The sequence below is a fragment of the Syngnathus floridae genome, chromosome 1 (genome assembly GCF_059516105.1).
Source record: "Syngnathus floridae isolate MCC-2025c chromosome 1, RoL_Sflo_1.0, whole genome shotgun sequence".
In the NCBI taxonomy this organism is placed as follows: Eukaryota; Metazoa; Chordata; class Actinopteri; order Syngnathiformes; family Syngnathidae; genus Syngnathus; species Syngnathus floridae.
The window spans coordinates 11,488,940-11,509,869 of record NC_142413.1 but is presented as its reverse complement, the minus strand read 5'-3'; the positions used below and the strand labels follow the sequence as shown (position 1 = coordinate 11,509,869).

At 43.6% G+C, this 20,930-nt stretch overlaps 1 protein-coding gene across 4 annotated transcripts in view; it reads left to right on the top strand.

Moving 5' to 3' along the window:
* The window catches only part of LOC148404097 (transcription factor COE1), a 58,540-nt gene extending 41,797 nt beyond the window's left edge, over positions 1–16,743 (top strand). Inside the window, exons 11-17 of one of the 4 annotated variants that reach the window (XM_088375979.1) lie at positions 1,227–1,315; positions 5,274–5,339; positions 6,246–6,408; positions 8,430–8,609; positions 11,520–11,717; positions 12,212–12,280; positions 14,610–16,743. In XM_088375979.1, the coding sequence (XP_088232105.1) occupies positions 1,227–1,315; positions 5,274–5,339; positions 6,246–6,408; positions 8,430–8,609; positions 11,520–11,717; positions 12,212–12,279 (764 nt within the window). In that variant the 3' untranslated portion in view covers position 12,280; positions 14,610–16,743. The other 3 variants (XM_088375997.1, XM_088375989.1, XM_088376005.1) reach the window with 3 other exon arrangements.
* The last annotated feature ends 4,187 nt before the right edge of the window (positions 16,744–20,930 follow it).

Genomic DNA, 20,930 nt, shown 5'->3' with positions numbered 1-20,930 from the left:
CACGAGCGGTCCAGCAGGACAGCTTGTACTCATAGCCTCTGGGGGCCTCTTTTCTAGTCAGCCTGGCTGCTCAGATGTGAGGCGAGCAGGGCATCGGGCCCCAGGAAACGTCCAAGCTGTGACCCACAGGGGAGACAGACGGACGGACGGCACATACACATAAGGGCAATCCCTCACATATGTATTTTTTACGCCAACACACCACCCATTTGGCTCTGACAACAGGAATTTCAAACTCAAGTCATCTTTTTATATCCACGCTTGCGTCAGCTCACTGGACTTAACATCAACCATTAAACTTCATTTGGTGTTCTAGAATGCCAATAAAAAAGCTGTTTGACATTTTTATCAAGTACTACTATGTTGTATATGGTTTTAAGTTTATTTAACACTGTGAATTTAAAAGTCATTAGTATTTTGTTGAAAACAATGCTATTGCTTTAGGGCAGCTTTGGAATAAACATTACATGAGGCAGGGGGCTTGTTGGTGGTGGGGGGGAGAGAGAAAGGGGTGCAAGAGAGTACATTAGGAATTAATTATATGGGGCGAGCATTTATCCAACAATCCTCCTCTGAAGTGTTTGTACTGTAAGCCTCAGATCTTCATTGTATTTATTCAAATGTTTAAATATTCATGGTAAATCTTCTCATATTCAATTACAGTAGCACGACCACAGCATACAGAGCGAATGCTTTTTCCCTGCTGTCTGGATGATCTGACTCTCTCTGTGTACACAGTGTGAGTGTGCGTGTGTGTGTGTGTGTGTGTGTGTGTGTGTATGTGTGTGTGTGTGTGTGTTTAGTTTGTTCCCCGGAGCGATCAAGCCTTTGTTATATTGGAACCCGGCTCTGTAATTGCTTATATTAGTCGCTGATCAACACAGGACCACAGGACACACATGCCCAAACACACACATACACACACACACATTTACACACATACATGCTCAGAAATACCCTCAATCGTGGCATTTTAAGTGCCAAAGCGGGTGACAGAGAGAGATTCATTACGTCACAAGCAAACAAAGGCACAGGTCGGACTAATAAAACACCCACTTTTTGTGCCAAATGTTGCAATATTCATACGCGCTTGTGGTTAATTCAGTCGTTTCGACAGCAGAAGCGAATGGCTCATTCATCTCCTTCATATCATCACACGCACGTGTTTTCATTACTAAGAATCAAGCATTTGAATTTCCCATCTGTCTGTTCTTGTTTGTGCTCAGCACTGAACGAACCGACTATAGACTACGGCTTCCAGAGGTTACAGAAGGTCATCCCCAGACACCCTGGAGACCAGGAGAGATTACCCAAGGTACCATGCATCCACGACTCCTCTCATTTGTCGGTGACCATGTCGCTCTGCCACACGCAATTATTGCATAGCAATTTGTCTTGGTAACACTGATACCGAGATGTATTTACGTCTTCTACAGTTTCATATGGCGTATGGATATACATGCCACAAGGGCAGCATGACCTCACATACAGACAAATGACTGTATTCCCTGGACACTGAGACACTTTGCAGTGGGAACATTAACATTTTATTACACGTTCATGGTCATTTTCTGCAGTTTATTTTGCACCGAAAACGCACAAGCAGCTCTATTCATGCTGGCGCTGTGCGTAAGGTCGTTTAGATTGGCAAAGGGGGAGTGATGGTGGGAGGAAAAGAGGGGGAAATGAGAGCGACAGACAGAGAGAGAGAGGGAGAGAGAGAGAGGGAGAAGGAGGTTAGGTGATCCATCATAGCTGTCCAGTCTACCTCCTGCTGGGTCAGTGGATCGAAGTCAACCCCGGGTGGACTTTATTACTTCCAACACACACGCTTTCACAGAGCAGCATGCACATGCACACGCCTGGGCGCGCGCACACACACACACAGCAAACGTCACCGTGAGGTGGAGATGGAGAGCCCAGGTAGATGTAGAGGGGAGATAAAGAAATCACTTGTCCGTGGTTGTGTGTCATGTCTGTTGGATACGGGACTTGTCCTGGTGATGTCTTTAACCCCCCTACATCTCTCTTCTTTCGCCCTCCTGCTCCTCCCTCCTTCCCTCGCTCCGTGGTGTCTCCTCCTCCTCTAAATGAACAGCAGTAGCTGGCAGGCCCAGTTGTTCATTTCAGCTCTATTGATTTGTGCCTTTATTAGGTAATAACAGTTTGTTGACCACACTCCTCTCAACGGTTGGCCTCAATCATTAGAGGGGCACACGCTGGCAACTTTTTTGCGCCCATTCAGTGCAAGCCAAGCCTTTTCTCTGCCTGTTTTTCCAGCCGAATCTTGAATTAGGAACAAAGTTTTCCCCGAGGCACCTTTAGTGAGGAGATTCTTAATGAACCCTGGAAATGCCTGCTTTGTCTCCATATGTCGTGATGTCGTCCAGCTGCACCGTGCTGTCGCTAATAGTCCGCCAGTATGGAAGCAGGGAGCGCTGGATCGCAGGAACAGCGCGCAGACGGCGCTTAGCAGCTCAGGTTGTGGTGCAGGGGAGGGGATCTGGGGCCGGCTAATGAGTGACCGTCCTGCCAGACGAGGCCAGGCTCTGCTCTGGATCAGGTTCCCCTTCCTGTTGACGTCTCGACGGGCCTGACTTTACGGGAAGAGACCCTGCGCCCAGGAAATGGTCTCTCCTTACAGCGGCGGGGCAAAGCAGGCAGCACGGCGCTAACCACATTTATCTGTTTATCAGAATGACTCTGGAGCGCTGCCTAATCGCGTTTAGCTTCTGGACAGATCTCTTTGCTAACGAGAGACCGATAAGTAGACCGGCCACTGGACCATGAAAAAGTGATTAATAGAGAAAATGGGAACGAGAGCGAAGAAGAGGAGACATGAAATAGATGAGTGAGGAGAGGATGGTTGCTGTATGCGTGGCCAGCTTGTCAACAGCCATTTGCTGACACACAGCATGAAAAAAAAAAAACACAAATTATTTTTATTTGACAGACATTCAACATGATAACGCCTTGATAAAGGATTACCTCTAACCTAGAATGATGGGCAAATTAATGCTACACAAAAATCACTAAAGATACATACAGAAATCTTAACTGTGGCGATTTAAAAACACAGTTTAAAGTGAAGACTGACATCAAAAATGTTGGAAATTTAAAAAGAAAAACAACGACATCAACATTGATTTTACATGAATCCCGATGACTGACTGGAGACTTCCAGAAAGTCAGCTGGGATAGGCTCCAGCTCCCTGCGACACCGAACAGGATAAGTGGTTTAGAAAAGTGTTTTATCAATAAATGAACTTCTCACAAAGGAAGAAAAGAAACAAATAAACGTATGGTAGCTTAAGGCTGCCAAGATTAAAGCGGCTATTTTCCGTTCCAAAATGTTTGGTGTTTACACTCATTGTGCATTACTCGTCACTATACCTCCAATTGAAAATGACACAAAACAGATCCAGACAATGACGATAACCAAAAAAAAAAAAAAAAACCTTACCATTTACAGACCAGACATGAATTTGATCACAAATCTGTGGGTGCTGCTCACAGCTGATGCCTTTACAATCAAAGACAGATGTTTGAACATTATGGTTGGAGTGCTGAAAACTGCACACCTTATCTAGCCATCTATATTGCTTGTCCTCATAAGACTCCCCGGACTGGCTCTTTGTGGGGTGCGTGTAGACAAATAACCGTTCACTCTCGCAACAACAACTCAACAACAATTTCTAGTCTTCAAGTCCCTTAACATGCACGTTTTGGAAATGTGGTGGGAAGATGGAGTGCATGCTTTTGTTTGGCTTCAGTGTTTCCCCCAAAATATGGGGAGAAAAGATGAAGGCCCCTGAGAGCCTTTTTCATGGAGTGCGGCATCTCCCACGTCTTCCACGAGCACCGTCCTTCTCCAGCTGGGGATCTGTTTGTGCCATAATGCTTCTCTCTTCCCTCATTTCCCCTCCTACCTCCTCTCCTCCTCCCTCCCCCCATTCATCCATTTACCTATCCAGTAATCCCTAGGAGGCATCTGGCATGGAGGAAAAGTAGCGAGAAGCAGGCGAGGAACGACGCATACATACTAAAGAACCACTTACCTCACTCGGGCCTCTACATTTCTCAATCACACGGAGCGGGCCTCCTCTTTGGTCCCCCTCTTTTGCCGTCTCTCCAAACCTCCCACCCCACTGCCGCCACCTTGCCTCCCCCCCTCCCCCAGATAGTGCTAGTAATGGGAGGTTAACACAGAGGCAGCGCTCCCATTATTGAGTGAATTTAGCACCTCGGACAGCGCTCTACAATCTTTATTGCTTTGCTGACCCTCCCGTCATGTCCTGGGCGTGCTCGACAGCCTCCACATGTGTGTGGTTGCGGGTGTATGTGTGGGTGTGAGTCTGTGCGTGTGTGTGATATGAGGTCTGATTGAAAGGCGGTGTGTCACGGAACAGAGAGCACACATGCTCCGGGGCTTGTTCACAGCGAGGGATACACTGTGGAGGGTATAACGCACAGCGTGTGTGGGTGGGGTGGGGTGGGGGGGAGAAAGAAACGAGGGAGCATAGAAGGGAAGGGGGCTGCAATTTTCTGGTTGTCGCGCCTCCAGCATATATCCTGGCCCCGGCACATTAACTTTTAAAAAGGGTTTCGTAGGGCTGAAGGTGTCTACATCACACACATACACGCACATATAAGGACTGCCTTGAGACACACATAGAATAAATGAGTGAAAAGAACGAAGAGGGTAAAAGAAGGGTAAGTGATGGAAAACAAGCAGAAAAACTATATGCAAGGAAAAATATTTGATATGGGAAATTCCACTCCATTCCACAGCGCAACTACATTTATCTCGCTAAGTGGGTGCCTGACTGTTTGTGTGGAAGATGCTCAGGGTCAATAAGGGTCAGAAGACAGGTGCGCCCCAGCTAAAAGGGGACTTGTATCCCTGTCAGCCTGATGATATGTTGTGTGACGCTATATTGATATGTGACCAAGAGCAGGGGATACATGATCCAGCAGGAAGGAGGCCGAAGATGCAAAAGATGCTTGACTGATAAAGAGATACAGGCTCATGTTTTATTCACGGCTAACGGTATCTTCCCTGTGCGCTCCCAAACTGCCCAGCCAGTAACAAAGTGCACGGACAGAGCCATTTCTCTTCCTCTAGCCCGCTCTCACCGCCCTCTCCCTGTCGTACACCCTCTGTTCTGCATTCACAGCATAATGCTACTAGTGAAATGTAATGAAAGTGACTGAACTCCTCCAGCTGCCACACTCATGATCAATCTCCCTCCTCTTTTCGCTCCTGATTGTAGGAGGTAATCTTAAAGCGAGCGGCAGACCTGGTGGAAGCCTTGTACGGGATGCCTCACAACAACCAGGTAGCGCACAAAAACTTTAGCATCATTTTTCTTTTTGGACGTCTCTTCTCTGTGAGATAATTCGGACCTCTAAAGTAGAACCAAACCAAACTTTCTGTTAGAAATATAAATCATAATGTAGCCTTCCGCAAAACCATCACAGTGAAAAAGTCGTTTTTATGAAACATTTTAGTATTGTTATCTGTCATGGCCAGTAATAGGAGAAAAAAAAACAATACAGAAGCTATAATGCAAAGGTGAGTCCCCTTCCAGATTCACCATACCTGTCTCGTTTTTCAACATTTTTACAACTGTAAAAATTAAGTCAAGCCACACTAAATACCACATCTAAAATATAAAACAATATATGTATATGCATACAATACAAAACAATAAATCACTATGTTCATTTTGCTCACAGAGGGTTGGGTCTTTTACTGTCTGTCTTTTGTCCCCCCTCCCCCAAAAAAATCCAAAGAAAATGCAAAATAAAAGCCTAGAATGAATCATTTACAGGGATAGTGCACTTATTTACTTTTTTTAAAACTTTTTTCTGGGTTTGGTCGTATGACATTTGCAATCTGAGCAGTGATTGGTCATTACCTGAGCCTTCAGCACATGTGATATAAATCGGTTAGTTGACAAGGAGCAAACTGCATTTTAAAGGTATTAAATGTACGTGAAAAACAATTGTTAATTCAATTAATTAAAATTAATTAAATTAATTTTAGATTAAAAAAATTACTATTTATTGGTGAAATTGGCCTAATATCCTGTTAAGCTGTGGACGTGAGCAAAATGCAAGTTTTATCCACTCAAGTTGTGAAGCGTGCCGACAGCTAGGAAAACTCCATAGACGAGCAATCGAGAGAGCAAAAGAAGACATAGGACCTGACTTCTCTTCTTCTGATCCTCCCTCAATGGCAGGAAATGATCCTGAAACGAGCAGCAGACATCGCAGAGGCCCTCTATACGACGGTGCCGCGAGGGCACAACCAGCTTGCCGGTCTTGGCAGCGGATCTGTCCACGCGGGCATGATGGCCGTAAACTCCTTCACCGGCTCAGAAGTGGCTCAAACGGCCAATCAGGGTGAGAGAAGATGATACAGATCGGGTAGGATTGTTGTCATTGCATCATCTGATTGCCAAGCGTGAGTAATTTTTGACCGTCGTGGAGGTTAAACGCGGGGAAAGCAGGACGCGAGTGTTGGCAGTGGCAACAAAAAGTGCAAGGTGCAGATGAGGCAAGAAAGACGAAGAGATTGTAAAGAATGGAGAAGTAGAAAGTCAGGGATGAGGCACGATGGAGAAATATGAGCGGGTCCTAGGGGTGTGTATATTAGACTGGGGTCGGCCCCCGTCTGACAAAGAGAGATGTGGGTGCAGTCAGGGGTGATTCATCACATGTATCGAGGGAAGGAGGGAAAATCGGGTGAACGGATCAGCCTCGGGATATGTCGTAATACTTGCAATGAGCATCATCTCAAAACGAGGAAAACAAAAGCCTCTTGACTTATGGTTTATGTACTGCCGCAATATGTGCTAATTATGCTAGAAGAGGCTACTTTGATGCTTAAAGTGCAGCCACTATTACACAAGAGAGCACACTAGTGATCAATTCCAGGTGTTCTTTTCTGCTGTGTCAGCATTTGGCCAGGGATTTATATTTGGAGTCTTCTATCTTAGCCTCCAACTGTTCGCCGCCTGGTAGCCTACAGCCCGTTGAGAATAAAGAGCAGAAATCTTCACATCTTGGAGGAGGTTACACAAGTTTGAATTGCCATATATTGTATATACTGTATATATGTTTTCTTTGTTGTTGGATGAGCGCCAGTTAGGTTAGAGACCTCTTGTTTTAGTACTTGGTTCACTCTTTTTTTATCGCTTCTCCTGCCTTTCTGTTCATTGCCTTCTCTCAGTGCCATATGCCTTCCAAGATTGTCCGAACATTTCTTTTGGCTTATTTCACCGTGGCCATTATCCACGTAGAAGGTAGCATGAAGTGATGTATCCCTCCCACCGCAATGAGTCATCTTTATCCTTTGCAGCAGTGTAGCTGCATACGCACAGCTATAGTGCACCATAAGGCTTTTGTATCCTCTGCACTTTATAGCTGGGCAACATAGCAGTGACTTTGGGATCCCCAAAAAACGGTCACAGTGGACCTTCTAAAGTTGAATTTTGAATTATCATTCCTATTATAAAAATAATCTGTTCTACGGACCAACTATGGTCATGGTATACTAAACCATAGTAGTGGCTACAGGTCTTCCATGGTCTAAAAAACAAACAGACATTGCTATTAAAATAAATAAAGGTTTACATCGATGGTGAGTCATTTTTCCACCTCACACAAGTGTAAAAGAAGTTAGCAACTGCAAATAGCAAATTGCTGTGAATAATTGACGCAGCCCCATGAAATTGCCTGTAGTAATAGTTCAAACCATAAATATACCACACGATCCCAAAATTCAACAGTAATTCTTACCACTTAGAAACATCTTCAAACATTGCCATACCCTTAAAACTACACACAATGCACATCACTTTATGCACACATCAATAATTCTGATGATTGTGATGATGAAGAAACCCACTTGAGGTGACTTAAGAGGCATTTCTCCCCGCCACCCCAATTCTGAATTGTACAACCTATGTTTGACTTTGGAGGCGTTTGACTTCAGAGGTCTCGTTGTAAAATCGGAGCTCAATAATTAGACCTCAAGGGTACAATAGTGTAATTGTACCTTAAGGGACACAAATCAAATCCAACGATACGCATAGTGTCGTTTGAGCAGTGCCTATTTCAATTCAAGGAACATTAAGCTAAAAGTAACTTGGGACAACATCTCGGTTCCCATTCTATCTCCTCATTACAGTCAATTACGCAGTATGGTGGCTCTTGTGTGAAATGTGTGATGTCTAACACTTTCTGCCACTCAGGGGGTTTGATCGCAGAGACGTCTGCCTCTCCGGTGTTCTGCGTACTCTCTCAAAGGCAGCGTTGCATGGATTTATTTTTGTCTGCCTTCTTCTATATCCTTAACACTCTTTCTGTCTTCTATTCCCTTCTATCTTCTCTTCTGCCTCTCCATCTTTCCCTGTCCATAGGTTTCAGTAGGACTACAAGCAGTGTGTCCCCTCATGGTTATGTTCCCAGCTCCACTCCCCAGCAGGGGAGCTACAGCTCTGTCTCCACTAGCATGAATGGCTACGCTAACTCTGGCATGGCAACCTTGGGCACCTCGCCCAACTTCCTCAATGGATCCGCGGGCAACTCACCGTATGCTAGTGAGTAAATGCATCACATCTTGAAGCAATCGGCCCTCCCGTGAGTCAAACGAGTGGGTGCCGTAGTTAAGGAGCGAGAAGTGGACGCAAACTTTGACGTGTGAGGAGCAAATTGAGCAGTTTAGCTGGCTCATCTATTTCTTTAAGAACAGAGTCAAACACAAATCCTCCCTTTATTGGCAAAGGGGAGCAGATCACCTTAGCGTTGCCCCTGACACACATACATGCACACACACCCTACACGAGCACTCCATACACACTCCCGCGCGTGCACACACACACACACGCGTTCACTCTCTACATTAAAGACCCTTGATTAAATCAATAAACTAATTGCTAGAGAAGCAATTTCATTTCGGCTCTTTGATTCCTGGGTGTTAACAAGTATTTTAACAGGCTCATCGGCCCCACACAGACACTTTCAATCAATGGCCCCTCAGCCTGCCTTTGTAGGTCCAATTTTCATTAATTGATTAGTTAGGCCCCTTCATAAATGGATTATGACTTTATTGCAAGGATTTGGCAGGAAGGGCCATAAAAGCTAAGTGTTGGATAATAACAACAATAAAGGCAGAAGCAGATATCAGAGGGCAGGTGAAATACGACTTGCTTGATTGTAAAATCACTGAGGGGGAAAATGCTCTTAGTGTATTAGCAGACAAAAGACAAACCCTTGAGAAATGGATAGATGGGATGATGTCAGTGGGAGAGACAGAATTTGGCTGAGGGAGCTGGTGCCACACATGTACAGTAAATCCAGCTCATAGCCATTGTGAAGAAAATCTCCATTTTCACTTTGGAGACACTTTCACAAATCCTGCTGTATCATTTAGTAACAGAAATCTTCAGAAAATACCATTCCGAGCTGTGAAAATGACTTTTATACGACCATTAGAATCTCTAGAAAAGGCCAAGATTCAAAACGGCAGTCGCACTCTTATATTTTATATGAATTCATGAATGCCATTTATCCCTGCACAGTTTGATGAAAACAATTTCCATTTAAAAATGAAAATGCCCAACTTTGGTTGCAACGATGGCATTAATTTATATTATTATTATTATTATTATTATTATTATCCATCCGTCCATCCATCCATCCATCCATCCATCCATCCATCCATCCATCCATCCATCCATCCATCCATCCATCCATCCATCCATCCATCCATCCATCCATTTTCTATACTGCTTGTCTCCACGGGGGTCGTGGGCGTGCTGGAGCCTATCCCAGCAGTCATCGGGCAGTAGGCGGGGGACACCCTGAACCGGTTGCCAGCCGATCGCAAGGCACACAGAGTCGAACAACCCTCCACACTCACACTCACACTCACACTTAGGGGCAATTTGGAGTGCTCAATTGGCCTACCAAGCATGTTTTTGGGATGTGGGAGGAAACCAGAGTGCCCGGAGAAAACCCACACGGGCACGGGGAGAACATGCAAACTCCACACAGGGAGGGTCAGAGGTGGAATCAAACTGGCACCCTCCTAACTGTGAGGCGGATGTGCTAACCAGTGCGCCACTGAGCCGCCCCTATTATTATTATCCATCCATCCATCTTCTTCCGCTTTTCCGGGGTCGGGTCGCGGGGGCAGCAGCTTCAGGAGGGACTCCCAGTCTTCCCTCTCCCCAGCCACTTCATCCAGCTCATCCTGGGGGACCCCAAGGCGTTCCCAGGCCAGCTGAGAGACATAGTCTCTCCAGCAAGTCCTGGGTCGTCCCTGGTGTCTCCTACCGGTGGGACATGCCCGGAACACCTCCCCAGGGAGGCATCCAGGAGGCATCTGGATGAGATGCCCGAGCCACCTCATCTGGCTCCTCTCAACGTGGAGGAGTAGCGACTCTACTCCGAGTCTCTCCCGGATGACCGAGCTTCTCATCCTATCTCTAAGGGAGAGCCCGGACATCCTGCGGAGAAAACTCATTTCGGCCGCTTGTATCCTGTATTATTATTATTATTATTATTATTATTATTATTATTATTATTATTATTATTTTATCGCAACAAAAAACAAGGACAACAACACCCCCAAAATCAAAAACAAAACACAATGCACAAAAGTATCAACATTGCAATTGCAGCATTAAATCTCAATACACAAATTGTTTAATTCTTGACACATATTCAATCGTTATTATGCTTTTAAAAAGTACAGCGTTATAGAATGATCTTTTTATTTATTTCTTATTTTTTTATCGGGTGGAGGCTGGGACGGATTAATGGCATTTCTATTAATTTCAATGGTGAAAGAGGATTTGGGGTACAAATGTTTTCAGAGTTTGAGAAGTAATTAAACTTGTATCTCAAGGCAACACTGGACCTCGCTTTAGCACCAGTTCTGGTCCCTCACCATGCCCCCTTGAGCATAATATTCATTGCCCAGGGGGTGCCGCCAGGAGTCTTGCGGTTGTAGGTTAAGCTTCGCAAATAAGAGAGGAGACAATATATCTTGGACCATTAAACAGGAAATAGCAATTGGATGTGAACTGGCAGTTTAAGTTGAAACATCTTCTTTGGTGGGGAAATACCACCAATTGGTTCAGTGCAACATCACTCATCAATATTTTCAAAACGGGAGGGTTCAGGTCTTGGGATATCAACTCGTCTTCAAGGGGGGAAGTCATATCAATATATATTCAATACATTAAAAAAATGAATGAATGTCTCTGTGTAAAAGGTATGTGTGCTAGACCTCTGAACTATTATCCCCCCTGCCATCATCCGTTGACCAGTCCCCTTCTGTTCGTCCCGTCTGCCCGTCCTCTGCCCTCGGCCCTCTCTCTAACCCCATCTCTTTCCCTTTTTTTCCGTCTTCATCTTTCCTCTCCATCCCTCTTCCCTGACACCCTCCATCCCCCTCTCCTACCCTCCGTCCAACCTCCCCCTTCCTCTTCCGCACCTCCCAGTCGTCCCATCCAGCCCCACCATGGCGTCGTCAACCAGCCTGCCTTCCAACTGCAGCAGCTCTTCCGGCATCTTCTCCTTCTCCCCTGCTAACATGGTGTCGGCCGCCGTCAAGCAGAAGAGCGCCTTTGCCCCCGTTGTACGACCCCAAAACTCGCCACCCCCCACATGCACCAGCGCCACCGCTAACAGCCTGCAAGGTAAGAATGAGCGAGCAGAGAAGTTATGTGTACACACTGGCGGAGCTAAAAAATTTTTACTTGGGAGGCAATGGGTGGCCAAGAATATTCCAGGAATATTACGACATAGCCCTAAATTTTTCAGAAATAAAGATTGAATAGATCATATTATTATTAAGAGTCATTCTATGTTCTCTATGGAGAACGTGCTTAAACGTTGAAAAAAGTTTCCCAAAATAAAACAAAAATCCGTGATGTGGTGCCTGCATATTTCAGTGCCCCCACAGCTTCTTCTCTAGCTCCGCCAGTGACTGGACTCTTCAAAGCCCAACACAATCATCCGCCCATGACTTGCTAATCACCAATGCCGGCTGGTTACATTAACCTCCTTTTAATAACAATTTCTCACCTTTTCCTTTTCCCTCTTGCCTCTTATTACCCCTCTCTCCCTCCACTCCACCCTTTTTTTTCTTCCTCTACCCTTCTTGATCCCTGACTGTCCCTCCTGACTTCAGATCAGTCTTTTGTGGACTCTAGCAAGTACTCATCAGCCAGCTCCCTGCAGGGCCTGGCCTTCTCCTGAAGTATGTTACCCCGCTCTCGCTCTCTTTTTGTTCGCAATTCCTCTGTTTCTTTCCATCCCACGCTGTCCCACCCAGCTCGTTCACAGCAGCAGCTCATCCTGCCCTGCCTTTCCTTCTCGTTTTTTATTTGTCACGCTCCACTTGTCAGTGGGAACGCATATGTGTTCCATTTCCTGTTTTCACTTCCTGTTTCCTGCCTTGTGCTGCGGTTGCCGTCCGTTGAGAGGTGTGCGCCGTGCCACCAGGGGTCATTCTGCTCTCCCGTTTCCATCCCGCACGGCTCGTAGTCGGCCCGTCTAGGCAGGATGTTGTATGGTGTTGAGATCCTGCGCCAGAGAAATGATGGATGGGAATCTTTATCAGACCCCCAAGCTAAGCACTTCCTCACTTCCTCTGTTGGCGTTGATGAGCACTGAACATGGTGACCCTGGGGCCACTGCGCGCTGATCATAGTGACACACGCACGTGCACACACAGATATACACACACATCATTCAGTTAATCCCAGCAAGACGAACGCTTTTAGGAAATAACCCAGGAATTTTAGTGGATTGAAGAGAGAGGGGGATCAATAGGAAGCCAATATCTTATATGAAAAATTCCTCCATGTGATGGCTTATGTGTAAAACTGGGGGGGGAATGGCTTAAGGAGTGAAGCATGACTGGCGATCGAACAGATTGGGTCCACCTGCATGAGCCAATACGAGAGCAGTGAGAAAAAGAAAATCTATCATTACAAAGATAATAATGCTCAGTCAGTCATGTATTCATCTTAACCTTGATTGGACAAGAGACAATATTTAGTAACTTGAAGAAAAATGGGTACCCATGTCTAACAATATTGCAATAATAATGCCCAAAAACAATAATTTAATAAGGTAGTGGAAGTGAATTAATGCATAATGAAAAACTATAAGGAGCATATTAACATTATAAGGTGTTAGCTAAAATAACGTAAGAATTTCACCCTTTGAAGACGACTAACACTTTTAGATCAAGCATTCTACATGATTCTAAAAACAAAGTCTGAGAAGAAATATTCTGAAAATAAAATTTAAAAAGTTATTATTATCATTGTTCAATTATCGAGTCATATTCTTTCATGAATTTAATATGGCCTTCAGTCGGCTTTAAAAAAAATTGTAACAACCCCTTGCAGGGATAAAGTTTCTCACCCTTGCTAAAATGCTCACAGGGTCATTTATAGCTATTGTGACTTTGTGCATGATAACTGACCTTCACTTAGAGATTTTGACTTTCGGACCATATTTTCCCAAATTTTAAGCTGCACAAATTTGAGGTGACATCGTCTTAAAGGCATTAAAAGCTGGAAGTTTAATGTTTGCATTGGTCATTCGTGATTTTTTTCAAAGCTTTAGAAATAAAGACAACTTAATAATAATAATGATAATAATAAGATGTATGTAGCAGTTTTCTTGACACTCAAACACTTTACAGTGGATACATTATTCATGTGTTCACACATTCACATTCATTGGAGGTAAACTACGTAAGCAGCCACAACTGACCTGGAGGCGTGGCTGCCAGTGTGAGTTTACCGCCCCTCCGACCACTTCCAAACACCCATACACAGGCATATACCAGTGTGAGCGGCACTGGTGTGTGAAGTGTCAGGCTCAAGGACACAACGACACATGACTTGGACAGAGCGGGATTCAAACCGCTGACTCTGCAGTTACTGAATGACCCATTCTACCACATGAACCACGGCCGCCACAATAGTATTGGACTCTTACGTGACTAAAAACAGGATACATAAATATTAGCGTGATATAGTGCAAACTCCAACCACAATAGTAAACAGATTGTTCAGTTAGATAAACACCTATTTGGTGCTGACACACATTATTATCTGTATTTTTGTTATGTAATTCTTCCATTGTTGGTCGTGCAAGTTTACAGCTACACTCTTGTTGGCTCACGATCCATTTCCACCAGTCAAACATCATCTCACGGCCTCCGTCACCCATGTTGCATTTGTTCACACACTTTGGTGTAGCTGCTAACAATTAGCAGTGGCAGTGTTCACATGAAACTATTTGCGGAGAATCCTGTGCCAGACTGAAATGATGTGGTCCGTGTGTGGCGAGTTAGCAGGAAAATGTTGTGATTTGAGCAGATAATGAGGGAGGGAGGGAGGGAGGGAGGGAGACGTGTCCTTGCTGCAGCACATTTGGGTTATGGCACTGTTGTGATGACAGACGAAACCCAGCTATCACATGACTGACCTCCCGCTCTCTTTTTCTTTACCCCCCGCCCCACCGCCTGGCTTTCTCCCTCTTTCCTCCCCCTCTTTTCCCACAAGCAGCGATTCCGGGGATGATTGTTCCACCCATGTAGAGGATCTGGAAACGAAGAATGTTGAAAGGAACAAGACGCGAATGCGTGTTGGACTCGGAGCTGAAGTGACGATAAGAACTCTGTTCAAAACTCAGGCCTTTCCACTCCACTGGGATTGAGAAGACGGAACAATTTTTGCCATGTCATTTCCCTTTTGTTTGAATTAGTGTAGCTTGGGAATTCATATTCATGAGATGTGTTTTTCTTTATTTGCCAACTGTAATGTGCACAAAAAGCAGTGAAGTGTTTAACTTGCTTGCTAAAAACACACACAAATAAAACAAAATGAAAAAGAGCATAACACCTAGCCTATTCTATTTATGCTGTTTGAATTCTACTAAAACTGTGACCACGAAGCTTGTCACAGGAGTTTTAAAAACACAATGTGATTATCTAGCCAAAAAGGGTTTGTAAAAACTTGAAAAGTCCGATGACGTGTGTGTGTCCAGCCAGCACTGTACTGAAGGAGTCAAGCAAATGTTACATTAGAATAAATGTTTGATATATTTTTGTATATAAAAAAAAAGGTGCATTTTGGGGGTTTTATTTCATTTGGCTTTTTTTTTTTTTTTTTTTTTTTTGCAATAGCTCTAGTTTGAAAACCGTCTTAAGGCAGCTTCTCCGTACAGAAGATTTAGAGATACAACAAGGATTTGGATACAAAAAAAGGGGTTTGTGTAAAATATCCTATAAATACTGTATTTATCCCTTGTATTTGTACATCACCTTTGTTTAGTTGTGTTGTGAACATACTTCACCGTGTTTCGTTCCATGATTCACTGTCGTCTCTCACTATTTAAATGTGACTTCTTTTGGTTTTGTATGGGACTCACCAACACGCCATTGTCTATTTTTGTATAAGTTAATAAAACGTGTCTGTTGTTTTTGTTTTTGTTTGTTTCCTTATGAAAATGTTTATTGTATGGCAAAAAGTAGCATCTTATTCAGAGTATTTGGTTGAAGTAGTTTTTTTAAAGACTATATACACACATTAATATATACTGTAAAGATATATCTTTTTGTTTTTTCCAGATTGATACTGTTAATATGCATGGGCTCTTCTCTTGAGTGGCACCGTCTTTTTGTGTGTGTGTGCGTGTGTGTGTGTGTGCGCGTGTGCGTGTGTGTACACGTTCTTATTTCTTTCCCCATGTTATTTATTCCTGCTTACATAATGTATCTCAACACTCTTGCTTTCTGTCACTGTAATCTTTACCAGCAGTCTAGATGCCTTAACAATGCAATCCCATTCTTCATTCAATCATGTGTACAGTTTTCTAGCCTCGCCACAATTGTCTCTTTGCCACAGAGGAATTCATGGGAACTTGGGGGACAAAGCACAAACGCAAGAACACAAAGAGCCATAATTCAAAAACGTTTGAAAATACAACAGCAATGACTTGCTATGAGAAATTCTTTGACCTTATTGAGTTGTTTAATTGTAAGTAGCACAGTGAAGCGCTGCCACAGCACAATCTCATCACAGTCCAGACCCAAGTAACCAATCCCTGTGTCATTCACACCACGTCCACTCGACAACGTGGCTTCGTTACAAGCCAAACAGGAGCTCATTTTTGTCGTCGTCTTTTTTTTTACAATTATTTTGTGTGCCCGCGTGTGTGTGCGTTCACGCTGTCGCTGGACAGACAGACTGACAGAGAATGGGGCTTTTCTTTAGGCTTCTCTGGTTTTGTTGTAGAGTATTTGAAGAGAGAGGCGCCCGCTGACAGACGAGTGTTTTCAGGCACTTGTGTTGTTGTTCTCTGTGAGGGGCCGCGCCATATCTGTTTCCCAAATACACCACAGAGGTCTATTGTCGTACACAAATGAATGGCTTCTTTGGAAACTTAGCTCCTTCCCCATTATGATTATTGGTAAAGTTTTGTACAAGGAAAATGACAGATCCAAACCAAATAGCCAGTGTCTATTTTTTTCTTCTGTGTGTGTGTGTATTTTTTTTTTTCGTCTTGGACTGCAAATACACTCAAAAGCTCGAAGAGAAGAAAAAAATTCTACTGTATAGGTTGTTATTGTTTTTGATGAGCTGTAAGATAACTTTTGGACTCTCACAATGTTGAATTAAAGTTACCTCTTGTCTGTGACTTTGTCCGCATTTTTATTATTATTAATCAAGAGCTAATTTTGGATGCCTGCACTGGTTACTAATTGAAACTTAATGCTCATGCTGCTAAAACTAACATTGTACAGCACCATGCTATGTGCTAAAAGTTTCCCACGCTGTATGAATCGCAGCTTGGTCATCCCGTAAGGGCAATTTCTCCATCTATGGTCCTCTATCAACATTTTTGTCTTTTTGTCCCCCCAGTGTGTTTTGTCATGACTATGGGATGTCATTCATCTTCGTGAACTATGGGCATGTAAAGCACTTTAGACTCTACATGGGCATTGTATGAATTGAAATTGTAAGAATTGATTTGAACCTTGGCAGACCTGTGGTTAGCATATAAGCATCACACTGCTGAGGTACACATCTTAAATGTGGCTACTCCAACTTGCTCACACATTCCAAAAACCGGCATGTTAGGTAAACTGAAAACACTGAATGGTAACGTGAGTGGCTGTTTGTCTTTGTGTACCTTGTGAATAATTGTCGTAGGAATAAATAGTGTAGCTTGCCTCTCGCCCAAAGTCAGCTGCTGTACACTCCATCTCACCCACATCCCTAATGAGGATAAGCATGTTTGTGAATTGGGTTATTTAATTATTATATTTATAATGCTATACGAGTAGGCATTCACGTCATTGCACTTTATTTTCTTCATGACCGTAAGCTAATTTAGAAAAACGTAAGAAAAAAAGAAAAAAAAAAGTTCAAATCAGGATTATGGAGACCAAAGGAAAACTTAAAAAACGAACATTCTTGAAACAAATAAATACAAAACAGAGTCATGTGATATTTATTTCAACTAAGGGTACTACATACATTATTGTTTATGATTGTAATTATTATAATTAATTTTAAAGTATGGTGGCTTGCGATACACAGTGCTATACTAATCCAATTAAATGGAGCACCAACAAAGAAATCTATTTATTATGAACATTCGTCATGGTATTTTCTAGGCTTTGAAGAGGAACTATCATCTGCTGAATCGGGCTGACAAAATGGAAAAGGAGTTGCAGGGACTACGCAATTCCTCAAGTCAAGAACAAGTGTGCATCCCTTGTCCCTTCTCTCTCTAATGAATCAAATTTATCAATGCATTAGCGATGGCATGGTGAACATGGTTAGCCTGACAAGTTTCCTCCTAAACATATTAGTTAATGATGATTCCGAGGTTATTAATTGCAAACGCACCAGCCCACCATAATTGAGTCATCATTTGCATAGCCGGTCATCAGCAGAAAATTAATTCTTTTTATTTTTGCATATGTAATTTAGGAAGGCCACGATTGGATTACTTTAGCGGATCCTGGGATTCTGCTGACCTCCGAGTGTTGCGGGGTCTCCGTGGTAACTGGAGGCTTCCGTCGCGCCCGGGGAGGCAAACCTGGAAGTGGTGATGAAGGAAGGATTTGTAAACACTGCGTGCAGTCTTTAATCGCTTGCAGGTTTATAATTGTGCAGCGCTGTATACCTAATAAGAGAGTTGATAGTTTTGCTGACAAACACTAAAGTGTGTGCATGATTTAGCTGTAAGAGGTAGAATATTGAATTACCGAGGTGACTACATGCAGAGGAAAAGCCTAATGCTTTTGATTAGCGTGCCAAGCATCAACACGCGGCTCAAGGGACTCTCCCAATGCGCGCACACTCACTCACTCACACACACACACACACAAACACACAGCATCCAAGCAGACACACATTCAAACACATAAATCATAAATACACCAAGACAAAAGGTGATGCCATTTTGCTCCAGCTTTGCAGGTCCAGATAGAGTGGTCAGTGCGGAGGAGGACAATAGGAGTGGGCGGCCTAGGGCAGACCCTCAGCAGCCTCTGGAGACTTTGCATTCAAAGAAACTATTCCTGGAGAACTGGAGGCGCCAACAGCCTCAGTGCACATCAAGAGTGGTGCTGCTCAGGAGTTTCTGTCCTACTAGTTTCCTAATGAAATATAATAATGCACATTCTGTATTCTCCACCATCTCGCACATTCTCCTCTCTGTATGGACACATGAAGAGAGGAAGGGTGGTGGAGAAGCATATTTGAAAGCAAAAACAGGATTCCCCCATGGGGATCCTGCATAAAGAAAGGAAAGAAATGGAGAGGAGAGGACGGATGGGGGAGTAGTTGGGCGGGGGGCTTTGACAATGGAAGCAGAGCTAGTCAGTGAACAAAAAGACAAGGAATGAATATTAATAATATTCAGTGTTGGAAAATAGCTACAATGGACATAGCTGCATTCCTCATCACGCTTGATAACTCTTATGAGACCTTTTCCTCCAAACTGGCCAGGTTACAGGATGCTAAGGGTAATAACTGAATCCACTAGAATCCATTTGAAATGAAGAGAATGGAATAAGTCGTTTGGAATAGTAACTGTTTTACAGCAACAAAATAAATTCTCATATTACATCAGCCAATGAGACCAGCATTGCCTCGACACTGTATGTGCAGATGTAAAAGGCAAGCTGTATATGAATAATTAGATACCATACGGATGTGCCCTCATAAATGGGAGGGCACATGGAGACTTCAGCATCCTCCCACATTTCAGAAACGTGCATGTTCGATGAATTGAAACTGTCCGATGAGAAGAGAATGTGTCGTTCGTTGTGTCTTGCGATTGGCTGGTGACCAGTCCAGGGTGTACCCGCCTCTGCCACAAAGTCAACTGGGACAGGCTTGAAGCTCACTGGTTGCCTGAATGAGTGCAAACGCTACAAAAAATGAATAGTTCCAAAAATGTAAAGGTGAACAGCAGCAAGAATAGTGAGAAGCATTGAACTTACCAAAGAAACTATCAGTGAATTAATAGTCTGCGCATGAGTACTTCAGAATGAAAAACAACAGCAGTATTACTTAAAAGCAGTTGAGGGACGATAATACATAAATAGAGAAAAACTCGATAGAGCACTTTTGTACAGTGCATGTGAGCAGATGTGAATAAAAACAGCAAGGCAGTGTGGTTGCAAATGACAAATTAATTTAAATCGGCAATATCAAACACATTGTGTGTGCAGATGGCATGGTCCCAATAATTAATTATCAATGAGAACTGCTAAATAAAAAGTGAAAATCTTGACATAGTGCTCCATATTTAACACTCCAGAATCAGGAACACTCCAAGCATATGTAATATCTATAAAAACAAATAATAACAATCAAAAAGAAAAAAAATGTAAGCCTGTGAGTACTGCTATATTATCTGTCTACATGTCTTTCTCCATTGTTTGTGTTCAAATATCTGTTTCTTCTAAAACTGTACTGAATTGTTCAATTTTGCCCAGCGGCTCTACATTATTGAAGTGAGTTGGGTTCACCGCCACCATACTGTTCTCATAGCTCAAGTTTGCTCTCACACGGGGCAGCTCGTATCTCAAAACTTGTATGTCAGGTCAGTCGCGTCTCAAGGTGCAAGAAGACTTTACACCCCGATGCGATGTGGGTTGAGCATTCTGAACTGCGCTGTGGTCGCCAGACCTCGCCACTGCTGCTGTCGAGAGGTGGCTCTAATGTGCATTTGCGGCTACTGAAAATGGTGCTTTTGCAGGTGCACACAACGCCAGCCTACATCTGGCTGGCAGTAAGACAGAGCACGTATGAGCTACACGGCGGATGAGCGTGCTCTCACATTTGAGGTTTGTGCTCTCACTTAGAAGGGTGTGTGGTCGTTTCCCACAGTAATTACGGCGGTGACTCTGTGTGTCTGTCTATGATCTGTGTGGTACCTGTCAGAGGGAAGCCGGCAGAGCACATGCTTTATACGCCTTGTAATTGCTGCTGCTAATTTACTGTGCAGTGGTCTAATGAGTGGGGAGGGTGAGGGGCTGAGGTGTGTAATGGATGTTAGAGCGATCCAGATACAAAGATAGATTTTATCGTATATATAGAGCAAGAGGGAGAGGCCTGCAAAGTGGTGTGTGTGTTCAGCAAGCATGTTAGGACACTTATCTTTATTGTTCTACTAAGGCAAAAAAAACTCTTTTTCTTTCGATTTCTTTGCCATATGCATCCCCCTCAGCCAGCACATTAGACACGCTTTTTGTTATGTTGATTAATGATAAAAGCAAAAACCATAAATAATGTAGATTATTTATTCCATTCATTCAAATGCTAATTAGGGCTAGAAGCAGCTACCTCAGAGAGCGATAGGCC